We start from the raw sequence: 18,244 nt of genomic DNA on the forward strand, positions 1-18,244 counted from the left end.
AATTCTCCTTTTGAGAGGAGTATCTTCAACATATCAATTTTAATAGGATATACTAAATTATTTTGCATGTAAATATAAGTTCATGTGTGTGCATACCTACTATAAACAATATTTAGGCATAGAGTATATTGGTTTAAAGATGATCAAACACTGCTTTATACATTAAAGAGCAATCATTCGAAAGCCAAGAGATTTGTGTACTTTATACCTAAAAAGGGGCATTGTATTTCTATGGAGAAGACTACTAGAGAAAAATAATCAGGTTTTCCCATTTTAACACTAGAAAAGCTGACTGCCTGTTGCTAAACTAAAAGAGAGTAGTAACAAAGGTCTAGAAATCACTTACTGAGCTTCTGCTGTATGCCAACGTGTGTGTGTGTGTGTGTGTGTGTGTGTGTGTGGTGGAAGTGGGGGTGGATGGTAGGGTACAAAAGGATTAGACACTATGAGTCTGGTCCTAAAACTGTAAGGGAAAGAAAGTAGAGAATTCCTGTTTCTCTTTAATGGATGCACTTAATCTTCTCAGAGAGAACAGTGAGAGAACAGCACCCTGATCTCCCTTACTTCAACAATTTCAACTCATGGCCAAATTTATTTATATGTCTATACATTTGCCCTAGCCCTTGAATATTTTAAAGGAAATCTCATATGTCATATTATTTTATTCTTAAATACTTTGCCATATATCTTTTTTAAAAAAGGGACTCTTAAATATAAGCACAGTGCCATCTCCAATCTTAAAAAATTACACCAAAAATTAACCAAATTTCCTCAATTCTTGCAGAGATATTTTTCTTTATATTTTTGTAAAACCATGTTCCACTTATTTTGCCCTGTAGTTTCTTACAGAGTCTACATTTTGCCTCTCAGAATGTGGCTTAACACATTTCTCCCTTCCCTGAATTTTATGGATAGTGAAATTTGACCTAATTTGTTTCAACAGTAGAATTTTGAAGAGCAGCTGATGTCTGCTTCTAAGATAAGTTTCTCTCATTGCACCTCTTCTTAGTCATGGATTTTTCAGAGGCTGGTTCAAAGATTAGTATGGTGAAGTAATCAAATTCAGAATGCCTTATATTCTAAAGAGAGAACCAGACATAGATACCATTAACTCTACTAAAAAATATAATGTGATCTCTTTTTAGATGTTTCCTAGTGCTTCCTTTTGTATCAGTATTAATAGAGGGACAAAGTTTTGGCTCCTCTATGACCATAGAGCTCACCATCACTCTGAGGTTTAAGCTAGAAGAAATCTTAATATCCATCACATTGTGTTCTGGAGCCCTCTTGTGTGATGGAGTTGTCCCATGGGCTGCCTCTTTACACCAGGTCTCCGGAACACAATGTGATGGATAATCTTTAAGATTCCTTCTAGCTCTAAACCTCAGAGTGATGATGAGCTCTATGGTACAATACACAATGTTTTTGCAAACTCATGAAGTTCCCTTAAAGCAAGACACGGGCCATGCTCTGGAATAGTAAGGGGAAAAAGATAGACTTAACATTTCAGCTCAACAGAAGTATTTCTGGATTGTCAATAATTCTACAAGTAGACTTAGAATAGACAGTGTATGAACATGCTTCAGTTCTTTTTTCAAGCAAAACAAAACAGCTGCCAGTGACTAGAGCCATACGTTTGAAGAAAAGTGACAAGGAACAGGGGAGCAACTCCAAATAGAGGCAGTGTGGTTTCATCAACTATGGTGTATATTTATTTAAAAAGTGTGTGTATCATATCTTTGGATATTTCTCAACTAGTTGTGCCTCATGTTTTGTATTCAGCTAAGATTCATGGATCTGTTTCTTTAGGCGCAGACAGCACACATTGTCCTGGAAGATGGAACTAAGATGAAAGGTTACTCCTTCGGCCATCCATCCTCTGTTGCTGGTGAAGTGGTTTTTAACACGGGCCTGGCAGGGTGAGTAATGCTCGTGCTCCAAGGTTTTACTCTTCCTCTGTGTAGAGGAATAACTAGATGACCTGACTCACAGTGGGAAGTTGAAATCATCACATCATAATAAGACTACATATTCTCCTGACGTTGCTCTGTGCTTGCATGTGGTCTATTCCAGCATACACACAAACTCTTCCCTGCTGCGGTAAAATGAAAGAACACAAACACTCGTATTCCCCTGAAAATAAAGAATAAAATTAATCCTAGAAACCTCGAGTCCAAGGACACAGGTTATATGAGATTACTAAATGGCTTCTGCGAGGGAAGGTATAGATCTGAGTCAGGTAAAAACCAGAGCAAGGAAAAGGATGGGTAGCACACTGGTGCCATTCCTTTAACACAGTTAAGAATCCACCTTACGCATCTACTATGAACTACTATAAGGAGCTAAGAAAGTTCTTAGGTATTCTGTGTAATTTCGCACTATAGTAAGAAAGGTGAAATAACAGATACATTTATTGTCTTACAGGTTCAGAGATCTAATATTTTCAAAATTTATCAATTGAGACTCAACTCAGTGTTTAAGATTTGCTAATAGACGTGTGGCAACAAAGATAAGAGCTGCCACAGAAATCACACAGCTGTTCTAATCAACCAACAAATGTCTGTTCATTGGGAACCAGAAGACTAAAGTTCTGATCAACTTTCAATGACAATAGATTCTGCAATATTGAGAAAAATCACTTAACCTTTCTGAATCCTAGTTTCCACATCTAAAAATGAAGGAGCTGTATTAGATAGCAATTTGTAGCTGAGATTAAAAAAACAAACAAGCTGAGTCCTTTAAAAAAATTTGGCTGGGTGATTTCAAGAGGTTTCCATTAGAGATTCAATGGACTAAACTTCCTTGGAGTATTTGAGAAATTCTTTAGGAAAATTCAGTTAACCTTATAAAGACAAGGAGACATTGGGTTAACTGATATCGAAGTTATCGACTGATCAAACTTACATTATATTATTAACATACATTCTTCTGTAAACTCTCGACTCTCTGTTTGAAATGAAGAATATTAGGTGGGTTTTAAAATGGTTCCACTGGTGAGAACATTAAATTACAGTGTATGAAAGCTGTTTGCAAAGTTTTGCTTCACCAGGCAATTATTTAAGCTTTTCGACAGCACTAATTACTAGCTGTGTTAATATACCTGCCAACAAACAACTGTTTAATATAGATCAGAATGATGGAGGGCACTAGAGTTTTCTTCCCTGTGATAGATTATGGGTAATAAATCTTGTCACATCACAAAAGTCAAACAGGACCTGATGGATTAATTTGCTTCTAACACTGCAGTTCTCTAGGACAAGCAGTATTTATTCATTTACCAGAGAGAGTATTGTAAGCATATGTTTAAAGGGAACGGCCGGTTCTTTTATGGAGAGAAAGAAGAAAGGGAAGTAAAATTAAATTAATTAAAGATGTTTTTGAAGTAGAAAAGGCATTCATTAATAAGATTAGTCCACAGACCCTATTTTCCATTGAGAATTGTTGCTTTCATTCATTGTGTGGCTCACTCAGCAAGGTGGTTGATAATTAAAGGGGTTATTTTGTTTTTCATCTTCAAGAAATGCATTTATATTGTGTGTAAGCCTTGGTTAAAAAATTATCAGTTCCTGACAGGTGAGAGGCATCTGAGAAATTAGCTGATGGAGGTGTGGATAAATATTACAGCACTCTAGTCACCTCAGGGGTTGCTGAGCTGAAAGACTAAGTGTTTTGTTGACAAAGGTAGTTCTGGGAGGAGTTTGTCTGGATGGGGTTGAAGAATTTATGTTGACTACTGCCTGAGTTGAACTTTATTGGTTTCAAGGTTGTTGATTCTGTCCCCCTCAGCACCTGAATTCATTTCAGTAGTACTAATCCACAAGAAAAATTTGGTTTAACTCTTTCTGCAGAAAGTGAAAAAGTGAGTGGGGCAGTGGGTGAGTACAGGGGTGGGGGGAATCGCATTTGCATTGTATTCAGCACAGAGAACAGCTACAGATAACTGCTGGTATTTACTGGAATAATGTTTCTTAATATTAAGAATAAGAGTGATATACATGCATATATATATATATATATATATCATAAAATTGAGACTATATGTGTCTTTAACTTTAAAATAAAGACCTAATGCATTCCTCCCTAATTCCACATTAGTACTTTAAATAGTTATTTGGAATCTTTTGATTTAGAAGTCAGAAGTGCTTCAGGTTAATTCTTGTGGGATTGATTTTTTTCTAAGTTGATAATGATTCTCAAACCTATATACCTCTTTCAAAATCTATTTTAACAATCAACTGTATTGAGCAATTCTTTCTTAGAATATATGTATTCTTGTTTTTCCCCTTTTCTAGACTTTAAAATAAAAACCTACGACCTTTAGGTTATTGGGTAATTCTAGCACAGAGATGAACTCAGTCCTTTTAAATGTTCAATGAATTTTAATAAACGTAGATACCCATGAAGTCACTGGTGATGCCAGTGACTTACCAGAGATGTAATCAGGATACTCTTCAGTTTCCTAAAAGACATTTTAAAAAAGTAACTTAAACATTTTTAACAATTAATATTTTGGTGAAACTGAGAGCCCTTAATAGTAAATATCAGTTTGGATTCATGTCTGGTAGGCAAGGAGAAACTTCAGGATACCTTCAAACTTTAAATAGAACAGTTTTTTTTCAAAGTGAAGACCCATGAAGGAAGTTTTTAAGGAATTAAAGAGTTGAAGAAGTAGAGAGGATGAAAATTATGTGCCTTAGTACTTAGTACTTATGAGTCAGTTTATCTTAAGAGCAGAATCAGACCCACAGATACAAAGAACAAACTGATGGTTGCCAGAGGGAAGGGGGGGTAACATTGTGTGTCAACTATACTCAAATGAAAAAGCTTTTTCAAAAAATCAGTTTGTCTTTTCATATCAGTAATGTGATGGGATAGCTTTTCATACTCTACCATAAAATTTCTTTAGATTTGTAAAATCTAGAGGCATCCTTATAGGATTTTAATCTCATGTTCTCTGATTGTCAAGAGTTCAATAATTAAGAGTACGTATGTGGATTGTAGTTTTGCAGTTACATACATTTTTTTGTTTGTAATTTTTTGGCATCTTTACTCAGGTACCCGGAAGCTCTTACTGACCCTGCCTACAAGGGACAGATTCTCACCATGGCCAATCCCATTATTGGGAATGGTGGAGCCCCTGACACTACTGCACTGGATGAACTGGGACTTAGCAAATATCTGGAGTCTGATGGAATTAAGGTAGTGCCAGTGATGACTATTTAAAAAGTCTCAATTCAGGGCACTTAGCTGGCTCAGTTCCTAGAGCATGAGACTCTTGATCTCAGGGTTGTGAGTTTGAACCCCACGTTGGGAATGAAGCCTACTTTAAAAAATTAATAAAAAGTCTCATTTGGGGGGGGTAGTTGATTTATTTTTAAGAATTTAAGGCAGTCAAAGTTTTTCCTCAATACTGTAGTACAAACCATTAAACTTGTGTTCTCAACCTTATGTATATGAGAATAATTTTTAACATATTATTTTGAATCTCATTTTTCATGGCACTTTGCATTTGTTCTTAATGCCTTGGATGAAACTTGGCTAATTTGGAAAGATGTTGCTATAAGTCTAAATGACAACTATGCTACAAGAAATGGTGATGAATTATGTTTTAAAAGGTCTTTGGTAATCAACTCTGTATCAACTATTTGCCTTTTAATCTTATCCTACTTAGGGGATGAATAAAAGATAGCTATGTGCCAGTCTAAAAGTAAACACATTAAGATTTCCTAATCAAAATAAATTTGGATAATATTAGGAATGTGGACCATAGAAACAATAAAAAAATGTATATTCCAAATTCATCACTCTATTTTTCTTTTTCTTTTTTTTCCCCACTCTATTTTTGAATGGCTTGGACTGATCATTTAGCTTAATTCTATTTCTCACCATTTTCCCCATATATCTCAGTCTCCTTTAAATGAAGATGAAAAATTATTTACTCTTCATGTATATTAAAGTAATTATTAATTAGACTATTGTTAAATGCCACAGAGAAAAAGTACCAAGGTGCTGAGATGGGAGCCTAGCTTAGTCATTGAATTTGGCAAATGGGGTAAGACTATTCCTCGACGTGGTAATTAAGGTAATAACGATGTATTTTAAGAGAAGAATGATGATCATCTTTTTTTTTCATGTCTCCATAATTTTAAGCCTTGTATCTGTGGATATAATAAACATTTTTTTAAAAATTGCAAACAGACTCGTAAGACAAGTCACAAGAGTTGGATAGTATTTTGTGGTCACCCCTTTAAAACAATTCCCTGTCTTTCCAGGTTGCAGGTTTGCTGGTGCTGAATTATAGCGATGACTACCACCACTGGCTGGCTACCAAGAGTCTTGGGCAGTGGCTACAGGAAGAAAAGGTGAGAAATATGCAGGCTGACCTGTCTGGACTAATTCTCTTCTAAACACCAAGGGCCATGTGTTTTTGGTTTAATCCACTACGTGGCACTCACACAGGCTTGGTAACATTTCTTTTTGGGGAAAGGACCTAGAGAATGTTTTAGAATCTCTTATTTTCTTGAGCCACTTAATTTTCCCATCCCCTTATATCCAGGATTGCGACATACAACTTGCATCATGGGTTCTAGTACCGGCTTTACTGTTAACTATCTGTGTGATTTTGTGCAGATCGTGTAATCATACCATACTTCCTAAATGTTTAACTCTTATGGGATAAATAGATTGCTATTAAATTTCTTTCTGCTCAAACATTACGACTCTATGACATATAATTTGATATAATATTATTTGAAGTAGTAATTTAAAAGGGTTATAAAACCTTGTCTTATACTTTCCTTAGTTTAAGTATTATTTTCTAATTAAATAAGAGGATTTTCCCTGGTTTCAATATCAGATGTACTTAAAGTTAAGAGACCTGCTATATTTTTGGCTTCATCTCCAGTGTTGCTATAGCTGTTTTTTGTTGAATTATTGTGGGGTCTATAACTGATAGAGTATTATTCTGAGAAGCTCTGCCACACAGTGAACATCTACCTAAATATTGCTCCTTTCTGACAAATCAAGAAATCTTGATGTTGGCTTCCTGGGTTTCATTCTTTCTAAATCTTAAAGAGGGAGAAGAAGGCATCTATATCATCCTCTGAATCATTGCTCTTTCATTCTCAACCATTATCTGAATTCACCTCCATTCCCGAGACAGCTAATTTTTGTAACGGTCATTTAGGAGACCCTCCGCTTAATGTTTCCTTTGTGTCATCAGGCAACTGATATTACAGCTGCTCTGTGTCAGAACCAATGGTTTGAGTATAATCTTAATCCATGACTTGTTAGTTTGTTTTTAAAATGTGCTTTGAAACTTCTTTCATGATCACAGACACATAGAGTAGAAGAGGGTCTAAGTAACTAGTTCACCTCTTTCTGTGTACAGTGAGGAAGAACACGTTGCTCAAACATCACTCAAATAAATGGGAAGAAAAAAAATTAGAACCTGTTTTGCTGCTTCCTAACTCATTGCCCTTTTATTTTACCACATCTGTCTCTATCCAACCACTCAAAGAAAAGAAAACATGGTGGTATTGCCTGATTTCCTAATAGGATGGCCAAATCTCATTACAACCTGACTACTTAATAAGCATCTTCAGAAAAATGAGTTGAGTGTCTCATAGGTAGCCAGAACATTTGGCTTAAAATGTGGATTTGCACATTATTTATATTTCATTGCTTATGAAGTTCACAAATTACATTATTTATATATATAAATACATTTAATATATAATTATATATAATTATATATTATAATATATATAAATATGTAACATTACCTATTTAACATCCTGTTGTAAAAAGAAACAACACTGTAGCAGAAGATTGATGTTCCGAATTTCTCATTTTTTATTCTGAGGAAGGGCCTGGGTATTAAGAGTCCTGTTCCCAACTGGAACAGCAATTTACCGTGTTCTGACAACACAGTCACCCTGGGTCAGAGAAAAGAAAGAGCAGGGAAATTATTTACTGCTCAAGAAGATAGATGATGCTAAGTTTATAACTTGAAAACAATATGCTGGATCTAATTTCCTCCAATTTCACTGTCACTACAAATTTTTTTTCTTATAGGTCCCTGCAATTTATGGAGTGGATACAAGAATGCTGACTAAAATAATTCGGGATAAGGTATGATCATCATCTTTAGCCAATTCTAAGTTTCTCTCTCTCTCTCTCTACATAGATAGATAGATGATAGATGATAGATAGATAGATAGGTAGATATGGATATCTATCTATATATATATTCCTGATACATATCGTATATAGTATATTTATGATGCTCACTCTTTATAAATTAAAAAATATAATATATATTCTATTTTTTATCAGTGCTTGAGGAGTCCAACGAAAAAATTTTTTCCAGAGAAAAAATCGGACCAGTTTCTGTCATTTGGGCCTCTGTCATCTTGTTTTACTACTTCTGATGTATTTTCAAGACTGAATACTTGATTGGGAAGCTTGTTGCCAAATGGACTCGAGATTAATTCACTTGGCAGCAGGTTATTTAGCGCCCACTGTGTGTTCACTGTCCCAGTGAGTCGAGGCCTTTATAATTCTGCTCACGTGACAGGGTTAGTGAGACCAGTGGAGAAGGTAACCAGGTGCATAATGATTTTGCCTCAATTTAATAGTGACCTGCTGAAAAAGGCAAACAAGGAAGTGTGCAGCATTGGTGCTGTTATTTGTTTAGTCTTGGAAGAGTAATCTGTAAAATTAATGAGTTATATTTCATGGGTGTGTCCAATGAACCCTGCAAACGTTACTTCAGTTATATAGTCTTTCGTAAGACTGTACCAATGCCCGAGATGATAAAAGGTAATTTTATTTTTTGCTTGCATATCTGATTGCTGAACCATCTGACCCCTCCTTTTGAGAATATGTCATCATCATCTGCTTGCTTCTTCTAGTTGGAAAAGGAGGGCACTATTTTTTTCCCTACACAAAACCTTCATATCCCAGACCAGAAAGAGAATTACCTCACTAATGCTAACTTAATTCCCCAAATACCACTAAAGTTTCCCATTGAATTTTATTACATAAAAAAAGGAAAAAAAAAGAAATAATACTATTTCAAAGTGAAATAGACTCTTCAAGAAGATCTATTGTAGACTCCTTATCAGAATGCACATTGACATAGGATCTCTGTAAAGAGAAAGAAGAGCTTTCTGAAAACAGCTCTTTGAAGAAGGCACAGCCACACACCCATGACTGGAAGGAAGACAGTGAGAGCTTACACAGTCCTTCCACTCCACCTATTATTTTACTTCCTCCTCCATAATTTTCCTGAGATACCAATGAGAATGACATGCTGGTACTTTCCACCCTTACTCATTCCCAGGTGACTGCTCCTTTCCTTAAGGGATACATTTCAGAAGGAAATAAAGGCTTCTTTCTTTTCCCTTCAATGCAGTGATTTCCTTGGACCAAGGCAAATCAATGAATTATCTTGACTTTCCCCAACCCCACCTGGTAAAGTCTTGGTTACTAAATGCAATATGCTATTTTTGTTAAATAGATAAAGCTAGGCCTACTAGCAAATAAGGAACTCTTATGACATATCTAATAATAAAACATTTGCTGTGTTCAGGCTAGCAAGGCTAATTTGTGAAAACCTCACAGAGGTCAAAACATTCTTTAAAATTCAGGGCCTTAGGGACAAAAGGACATTAACACATTCAAATCAGCAAATATTTTCAACTCCACTTCTCAAAGGTTGTGACTTATAGAGCATTTTCACATCACTTTGTAAATGAATTTTACTACCCTAATTTACTTAATTCTCCTTCTTTTCAAATTTCTACAACTTTTAGATTTCTTATTTTCTTCTCAATAGATTGTCTCATCCATGTCCCCAGTGAACTATCTTTAGGGCACATGCACCGAGGGAAGAGGTACCCTAAATGCTCTAATTTGCACCAGCCTGGAACTCAGTCGGACACCTGAATTCTGATGCCTTTTGAATTTGCTTACTCTAGGTGCCAGTTTCCACCCTAAAAATAAATAAATAAATAAATAAATAAATAAATAAATAAATAAATAATAAATGAATTGTACTTCCCAGGGTGTTTCTCAAAACATATTGTGCAAATTAATTCGTCTTTCCTGGTTGGGAAGATGAGAAACTTCTGCTGATGGTTATGAGTAGCTATAGAGACATTTAGATCTTGGAGCAGCCATTTCAATCCTCATGGATGGATCCTGTCAGTACCTTAACTATTGCTCCCTTTTAACTGTCTAATTTTGTTTTTGATAGGGTACCATGCTTGGGAAGATTGAATTTGAAGGTCAGTCGGTGGATTTTGTGGATCCAAATAAGCAGAATTTGATTGCTGAGGTTTCAACCAAGGTGAGAGATTTCCCTTCATTTTTTTTTTTGTAGTTTTATTTCTTAGAATATCAAAATCTTCACGTAGGCTGAGGTCATCTTCCTGAAGCACCCACGTTGGGGGGGGGGAGGATCTCATAGCTGCTAAGATATATATTACAAATCGATGCATTTATTTTTTTAATTTGTTTAAAGATTTTATTTATTTATTTATTTATGACAGAGAGAGAGAGAGATAGAGAGAGAGAGAGGCAGAGACAGAAGCAGGCTGCATGCAGGGAGCCCGACGTAAGCCATCCGGGCTGCCCCAAATCGGTGCATTTAAAGTTAGTAACTTTTACTTGCTGCAATGTAGCATCATTCAGAATGACTCTAGAGAACAGCATCTTATGAAGAATTCGTGCTGTGAGAACTTTGGTGCACCAGGGCCTTTCCTTAAGAAAATGTTATTAAAAGACTGAAAAATCACCTAATTAATAGCATGTCAGCTTCAGTGAAAACATACATTGATATTATCTGATATTCCCATTCCTATGCCTATTCACATGGAAAGGGGGACCATGATTATGGGTCCCTGAGGATTAGTCCTAGCCTTGATGCTGCCGTTGGGCACAAACATGCATTCACAGGATGGTGAAGCATAAGAAATATGAGTTGCTAAAGACAGTGAATTTTATTTATTTTTTAAAAAATTTTAAGAAGATTTTATTTATTTATTCATGAGAGACACAGAGAGAAGCAGAGACACAGGCAGAGGGAGAAGCAAGCTCCATGCAGGGAGCCCGATGTGGGACTCCAGGATCATGCCCTGGGCCAAAGGCAGGCACCAAACTGCTGAGCCACCCAGGCGCCCCAAGACAGTGAATTTTAAATTAGACATGTAATTGTTTATATATTTGGAACCTGATTATGTCATATGCAATATTCCCTTGTTTTTAATTCTAGAATATGTCCATTCAAATGGCATGAAACTTTTTTTGTTTTTGTTTCTATACATTCCCCTGTAAAGTGATTTAGTTGAAGACACAGCATGAAAAAGGGTGATTTTTCCTTTTAGAATTGAAAACTACCTTGGAGATCTACTGTGGCCTTTTCCACATGTGAGGAGCACTGACCTAGAGAAATTCACCTTAAAATAAATTCTGTAGTCATAAGGTTAAAAATAGTGCATAATACATTCCTTTCTTCAAGACTCATAATGCACATTCATATATTCATGCGTCTGTGGGGTCTTGCTTAAAACTTGCCATTCTGTATGGGGAGTATATAATGTACTTTGTGTGGGGACCAGCAACAAGGAGCCTCTCTGTATTTTTGTCTACATCAAATCAAGAGAGCGATTGCAATGGTGAAAACTGACTCTGTTTCTTAATGCTAGTGCAATTAAATAATTTCACTGTAGCTGTGATAAAATGAGTGTTTGTATCAGATTATATTTCTTCTCTGAGTTTTGTTTGGAGATGTTTGATAACTTAATTCATTGTCTTGTAATTGCAATTTGATGTAGCTACAACTAGATGGTAATACTGCTTTCTTTTGTAGTAGAAGCCTAAGGTTAAAAATAAATCTATACTTTTTCAAATTATTTGATGAGAGAGCTGATCTGTAGCACTTATGGATCAGCTCAGCAATAATTTCCCCAGATCATGGAAGGAATGGGACATTTTTTTTTCTCTAGAATAGTTAACAGGGGAAAAAATGTGACAAATTTTATAGATAGATAGATAGATAGATAGATAGATAGATAGATAGATAGATGATAGATAGATAGATAGATGTATTTCAAGTGCAATTTAAGGATTATGATTTCCCATTCTATAGAGTTTGTGGAAAGTGGCGAGTAGACATTTCAGTTAAAGTAAAATGCTCTTTCAAATATCCAGGTTGCAACTTTCCTCTAAAACCTTTTGGAAACATTGAAATCATCCTAAATACAGGATATACTAGGTAGCTCTCAAAGCCATAGTCAGTGTGGGCACCCAGCCCTCTAGGCTTTCTCTCCACTTCTATTATTTCTCCTTTTATGACTTTGGGGAACTGCTTCTTGGGTAAATGCCTGTGAAAATGGATCTAGCTCCAAGCAGTGCTTAAGATGTAGGTAATGATTATGATATGCTCGGGGATCCTTTTATGAAGTCTACCATTTAAATGTAAATGATTGCATAACCTAAAGAGACCAGTGGTCTACACTAGTTTAGCAATCCTCTGCCTCTCATACTGATTTTATCCATTAGCTCCACTGCATAAGCCTAATGCGCAACAGCTCTGGCCCATCCAAACTTTATTGCAAGTTGAGGATCAAGTGGTATTTAAAGCATGATGTATCTATTACCACATCTATCTAGCGCTGAATCAGGCAATGATACTTGAAAATTCCATTGCCACTGGTTGTTAATGAGGTAAAACATGGGAGAGATTATTGTTAACTATGGAAGCAACTAATTTCTTAGGGATCATTGTTATTACTGTAATCAACATTTTGTATAAAACAGCAAAGTATCATTTCCCTCATAAAAAAAAAAAGATACAGTTTGTGGCACTCGCTGTGCCTTATAAATTGATTGTTAACAGCCAGTCACTCCCTAGTAGTTAGCAATCAATCTGTTGCCAATAGAAGTGCAAAGCATCCTCAGATGTGTTTATGATATTGGCGTGTTGCTCCTGGCTGGTACTTCCCTCTCACTGTCTGCTTGTTAAAATGGCAGGATGTCAAGGTGTATGGCAAAGGAAACCCCACGAAGGTGGTAGCTGTAGACTGTGGGATTAAAAACAATGTAATTCGACTACTAGTAAAGGTAAGTAATCTGTTCCGTCTGAAAGGTGAGGATTTGTAATTTTTTGAGGATTTGTAATATTGATCTTTCATGTTAAACTGATCTCCTTTCTCTGTTTCAGAGAAAATTTGTGTGTTCCCTTGGAATGTCGGGGGATCTGCTCTCTAGTTGTCTTTGATCTACAAAATAACACATGTATCCCTGTTAAAATTAGAGATGTAGACTATATTTTTTAAAAAAAATCTTTAAAGGCCACAAACACAGAGAAGAATGATGGCTATTCTTACCACATATTGACTGACATTCTGAGATATGCCATGTTTACTTTCTTTGGGTTTAGAGATGACCAGTCAGTTGGAGAATTCCTCTACTGGACTCTGTTTATTATGTGCCAGCTGTTTACAGGGATCATGGCCTGATACAGTACAAATTTTCATGTGGATTGATATAAACTTTTAGACAACCAACTAAAATCAAACCTTAAAAATCCTTCAGGAGGGTGTCACCATTATCATAATTTTTTCTTGAATATTGTTTTGTTGCGATTTTTCCTCCTCCCACCTCTCCATCTCTCCCTCTCTATCTGTGTCTCTCTGTTTCTGCTGATGCTGTCTCAGAGGTCAAAGACTGTGTTTCTCTCTCTCCCTCTCAGTCTCAAACATGCATGCATACACAACATGCACACACACACACACACACAGACATTTGCATAACACCAACATAGTGTGAGTGTAGAGGAATCCTTCAAATCACCTTTGCTTTGTTAGAGAATATCACCAATATCCAAATCATGATTTCATATTCTGGTCAATTTTATTAACTAAAATTTGCATGGACTCTTCAGTAGCAGATGCTGTCAATGGCCTATTTATATCTCCTTCTCATTTTACCATTATAAGGCATTTTGCCCAACCACCACTTGAAACGTCTCTACTTCATTGCCTGCAGCCTCTCTTCAGATGGTTGGAGCCTGTTGGGAAGTAGGAAATACCACACAATTAATGATCCCAGAGCAATTCCGACCCAATGACTAGAGAAGGTCAGCGTGTAGATATCCGAACTTCTTTGTCCCATGACTGAGCTATCTTGAGGGTGGATAGTCAACACTGGCTCTCAGAGCTCCTCAGTGGACTGAAGCTCTAGTTGTCCACAGGGCTTGGTAATGCATACTTCATGGGGTGCTTCATAGTGTCACTTTCTGTTGGTACTTCTTAGAAACCCTTCCAATTATACTTCTTTCCCTCAAACCCTTGTCTTAGGAAATGCTTCAAGGGAAATCATCAAAGATATCTTCCTACCGACTTCTATATACAAAAGTTCTAATTATTCTCTCAGAGGTATAAATACTACAGGTAATATGAGAAAACCCTAGGAAAGAAGGCTGATGAAATTTGGTCAGATTTTTTAAAAAGCAAAACTAAAAAAGGTGAGAGGTGGACCAACTAAAAATTTGCAGAAAATAGATTTATCTTCTTTTTTTTTTTTGGTCACTCTCTCTACCACAGGTAGTGAAAATAACCTATATTCCTGGGTTCCCAGTCAGGAAATCTTTAGGCTCTGAAACCTCTTGAAGTAGGGAAAGTGTGTTATCTATTTTTTCAGGATCAAAAGTTTAGTGGTATTTTTTTCTCCACTTTCTATTGACCATTGGCTTTGTATACATCACACAAAACACAGTGAGCCACCAAGGACATTTTCCTCAGCATTCTCTGTTTGAATCATGTACTATTCTTCCCTCCACCTTAGGGAGAGGTTAGTCAAGAGATAGTCTAGGCAAAATTACCCTTTGGCAAATAAAAATATTATTAAATTGATCATTTTTGCCTCTCTTTTCCAGCGAGGAGCTGAAGTGCATTTAGTTCCCTGGAATCATGATTTCACCAAGATGGAGTATGATGGGCTTTTAATTGCCGGAGGACCCGGAAACCCCGCTCTTGCGCAACCACTAATCCAGAATGTCAAAAAGGTGCAGTAAACCTGGGGATAGTGTGTATCTGTGTGTGAGGTAGAGGAAGTCTGCTCCATGCTGCTGAAAAGGTGGTAATATATTTTAGGTATTTAGATGTTCTTTAGTGCTCCTATCTGTGACCTCTGGGGCAGTGTCAGCTATTATATGAGAGGAACCAGTGAGGAGAGAGCACCAGAGGAAAAATAACCTTTATTCAGGCAAAGTAACTCAGATTGTGTCCTTGAGTTAAGAGAGCTAGAGTCCATCTCCATATATGCCTTTCTGTACAATTGTAAAATGACAGTTCATGTTTCTCACCATGATCTTGGGATCTATAACAGCTTCAAGTTTCTGAAGATAAATATTAAGTTTTGTTTAGTTTGAATATTAGGTACATTTTTCAAATTCTGCTGCTACACATTTGTCAGTCATATTCTTATTTATAGTCTAACTTTTTATTCAATTACTCTTCTCTTTACCTTGTTAATTAAGAAAAAAAGAGATGCTTCATTTTTATTCCTTCAGAGGCAGCATTTTTTTTTTTTTGGAACTGTACTTCTGGTTAATAAAAATTTTCCCTGATTTAGATTTTGGAGAGTGATCGCAAGGAGCCATTGTTTGGAATCAGTACAGGAAATTTAATAACAGGACTGGCTGCTGGTGCCAAAACCTACAAGATGTCCATGGCCAACAGGTAAGACTGTTATATGTCTTTTTACAGGTCAAACTAGCTCTGAAATACTACTAATGGTAATTAACACAAAAGCCCTAGAGAACTTACATGCCATTTTCTTCAGAAAAAACAGATAACCATATTATTACATAGTTCACAGTTGTTTGGTTACCTGATACCACTTTTATTGCATTTTTGAAAGGCAGCCTTCTCTAACAATGACATTGCTATAGTTTATTTTCCTTCCTTGGCATAAATTGAGATTATTATGTTCAATCAAATGATATTCCAAGGGAAACTGTTCTGGTTTCCAAACTTGGTATCAGAGCACTGATAACATTGTAAGACTAGTGTGACTTAACCACCGGGAAGTCTTCAGATCCTCTCCATTTTACTTCCTTACCCCACATAATGCCAATTTATTCAACATGGTGCCCTCCGCCATGGCCTACCCTCCACAGAAAGTGGAATTCAAAATGATTCAGGACAGAGTAGTTGTCTCTTTAATATTTACCAAAAACTCTTCTCTGGCTTTAAAATTACATATCTCCCTTAACATAAATTACTTGTATTTGTCTGTTAAGCTAGTGAGCAACTCTTAACTATTTGTTATGAGCACAGTTCTCCTTTTTCCTGATGGTAGAAGTTGAGTAGACCTGGTATTTAACACACAGTAAAGCTTCCTGAATTGATTTCTGTTGCTAAAATTATTGGCATTTACAGTCTATGGCTTTTCTCACAGAATAATTTCCACTAAGCAATTGAAATTTTCATATTTTAATAGGTTTTCCTCATTCACTATTTTACAATGAATGCATTTATATTCTTTTCTTCACTTTTTCTGTTTCCTATTCTTTTTCTCCTTTTCTCTCCAGAGGGCAGAATCAGCCAGTTTTGAATATCACAAATAGACAGGCTTTCATTACTGCTCAGAATCATGGCTATGCCCTGGACAACACCCTTCCTGCTGGCTGGAAACCACTTTTTGTGAATGTCAATGATCAAACCAATGAGGTAAGTGCTCTCAATAAACCTGTTCAGTTGGCAATGGGTAATGCAGGGCTTTTCATACTCTGCTGTATAGACATCTTGTTTATGTGGACTTTTTTGGGGTGTGTGTGTGTGTGTGTGTGTGTGTAAGAACTCTTTTTATAGGTTATTTCCCATAGTCCTCTGCTTTTTAAAAAGTCATTTCTGTCTTATTCTCTCATCAGTTGGCTCATTAAGATCCACTCTTTGAGTGGTTAATCAGTGATCATCTTAACACATTCATTCTAGTGGTGGAGGTCTGTTTGGGCCTAGTCTATGTTGGTGTCTGAGACTCACTTGGCTCTGAAGTAGCCTTTGAGAAGACCCTTGGAGAAGTAATTTAGGCATTGGAGATAAGAAGAGGATTCGAGTTTATTTTGAAAAGAGCCTGGGGCGGGAGGAGGGGGGCTCAAAGGCTAAAGACCAAATGGGTTGTTTTATTAAGGGGACCACATTTGTTGAGTCTTTGTTGGCCTATTTTTATTATGAGTGTCAGCTGTTAGAATGTCCGTAAGCTTTTAACTCAGGTTTTTTTTTCTATTTGAACTTTATTGTCCACTGAATAATACATAGCCCTGGTTGACATTCATTGTTACAGAAGGAATTTCTTTCTATTTCCTATTCCTCTAGGGGATTATGCATGAGAGCAAACCCTTCTTTGGTGTACAGTTCCACCCAGAAGTCAGCCCAGGCCCAACAGACACTGAGGTATGTCACAAAATGAGGCCTATTATACTCTTATTTTTTTTTAAATCAGAAATGTATTTATGCAGAAACTTGAGAAACAAAAATAATCACCCCAGACGATCTTGGGTACAGAACATATTTCAAGAGGAGTGCTTTGATAACACATGTATATTGCATTAAAATTTCCCCATGAATATCATGGAGGAAGTTTCTGTCTTTTTAAAAATTTAAAGTGGAAAAGCCCTTAAGAAACCTGATGCAATGCTATTTTTATTTAAATCGTTATCACTCTAATATATTTAGTTCTGAAATTTACAATTGTTGTACTATGCAAATGAATTCCCTCTTGCTCTCTTGTTCTCATAACTGAAATGAAATTTTAATCCCCCATCTGTGACTTCACAAAAATCCCTATGGCAACTGGTTGTGTAGCCAGGAAGGGAGAATAAACAGCAGCAGGAGAAGGAAGAAGGGCAGGGGTGTGCGGGAGGGGAGAGGGGATGCACACACATGTATGTGAGTCAGATGGCTTAAGAAAAGAACCATAAGGAATGCTTAGAGGAGTTTTGTTTTTAATTTAAATATTTGTATTTCTTGTGTGAGCTTTTGGTTCAGAGCTCAAGGTCCTCTTTTCAAACAAGAGCTTGTGGAGACACAAAAATGTGTGGAAAGTCGAGTGTGGCTTCTTCTCTCACACCCTATGGCCTCCAGTACTAAGAACTATAGTTCTTCTCTGTCAGAGGATACCCCAGAGAAGACACCTGGGCAAAATGAGGAGAATCAGAATTTTCCTTCTATAA

At 36.4% G+C, this 18,244-nt stretch overlaps 1 protein-coding gene across 4 annotated transcripts in view; it reads left to right on the forward strand.

Moving 5' to 3' along the window:
• Window positions 1–18,244, forward strand: part of CPS1 (carbamoyl-phosphate synthase 1) — a 354,353-nt gene that overhangs the window by 253,877 nt on the left and 82,232 nt on the right. For all 4 annotated transcript variants that reach the window (XM_049106700.1, XM_049106699.1, XM_049106701.1 and 1 more), the window contains 10 exons: window positions 1,810–1,919; window positions 5,055–5,199; window positions 6,273–6,362; window positions 8,077–8,133; window positions 10,262–10,354; window positions 13,039–13,128; window positions 14,945–15,073; window positions 15,643–15,749; window positions 16,604–16,742; window positions 17,388–17,465. In XM_049106700.1, coding sequence (XP_048962657.1) covers window positions 1,810–1,919; window positions 5,055–5,199; window positions 6,273–6,362; window positions 8,077–8,133; window positions 10,262–10,354; window positions 13,039–13,128; window positions 14,945–15,073; window positions 15,643–15,749; window positions 16,604–16,742; window positions 17,388–17,465 — 1,038 coding nt within the window. The remainder of the gene's footprint in view (window positions 1–1,809; window positions 1,920–5,054; window positions 5,200–6,272; window positions 6,363–8,076; window positions 8,134–10,261; window positions 10,355–13,038; window positions 13,129–14,944; window positions 15,074–15,642; window positions 15,750–16,603; window positions 16,743–17,387; window positions 17,466–18,244) is intronic.

Source organism: Canis lupus, chromosome 37 (assembly GCF_003254725.2).
Source record: "Canis lupus dingo isolate Sandy chromosome 37, ASM325472v2, whole genome shotgun sequence".
Taxonomy (NCBI): Eukaryota; Metazoa; Chordata; class Mammalia; order Carnivora; family Canidae; genus Canis; species Canis lupus.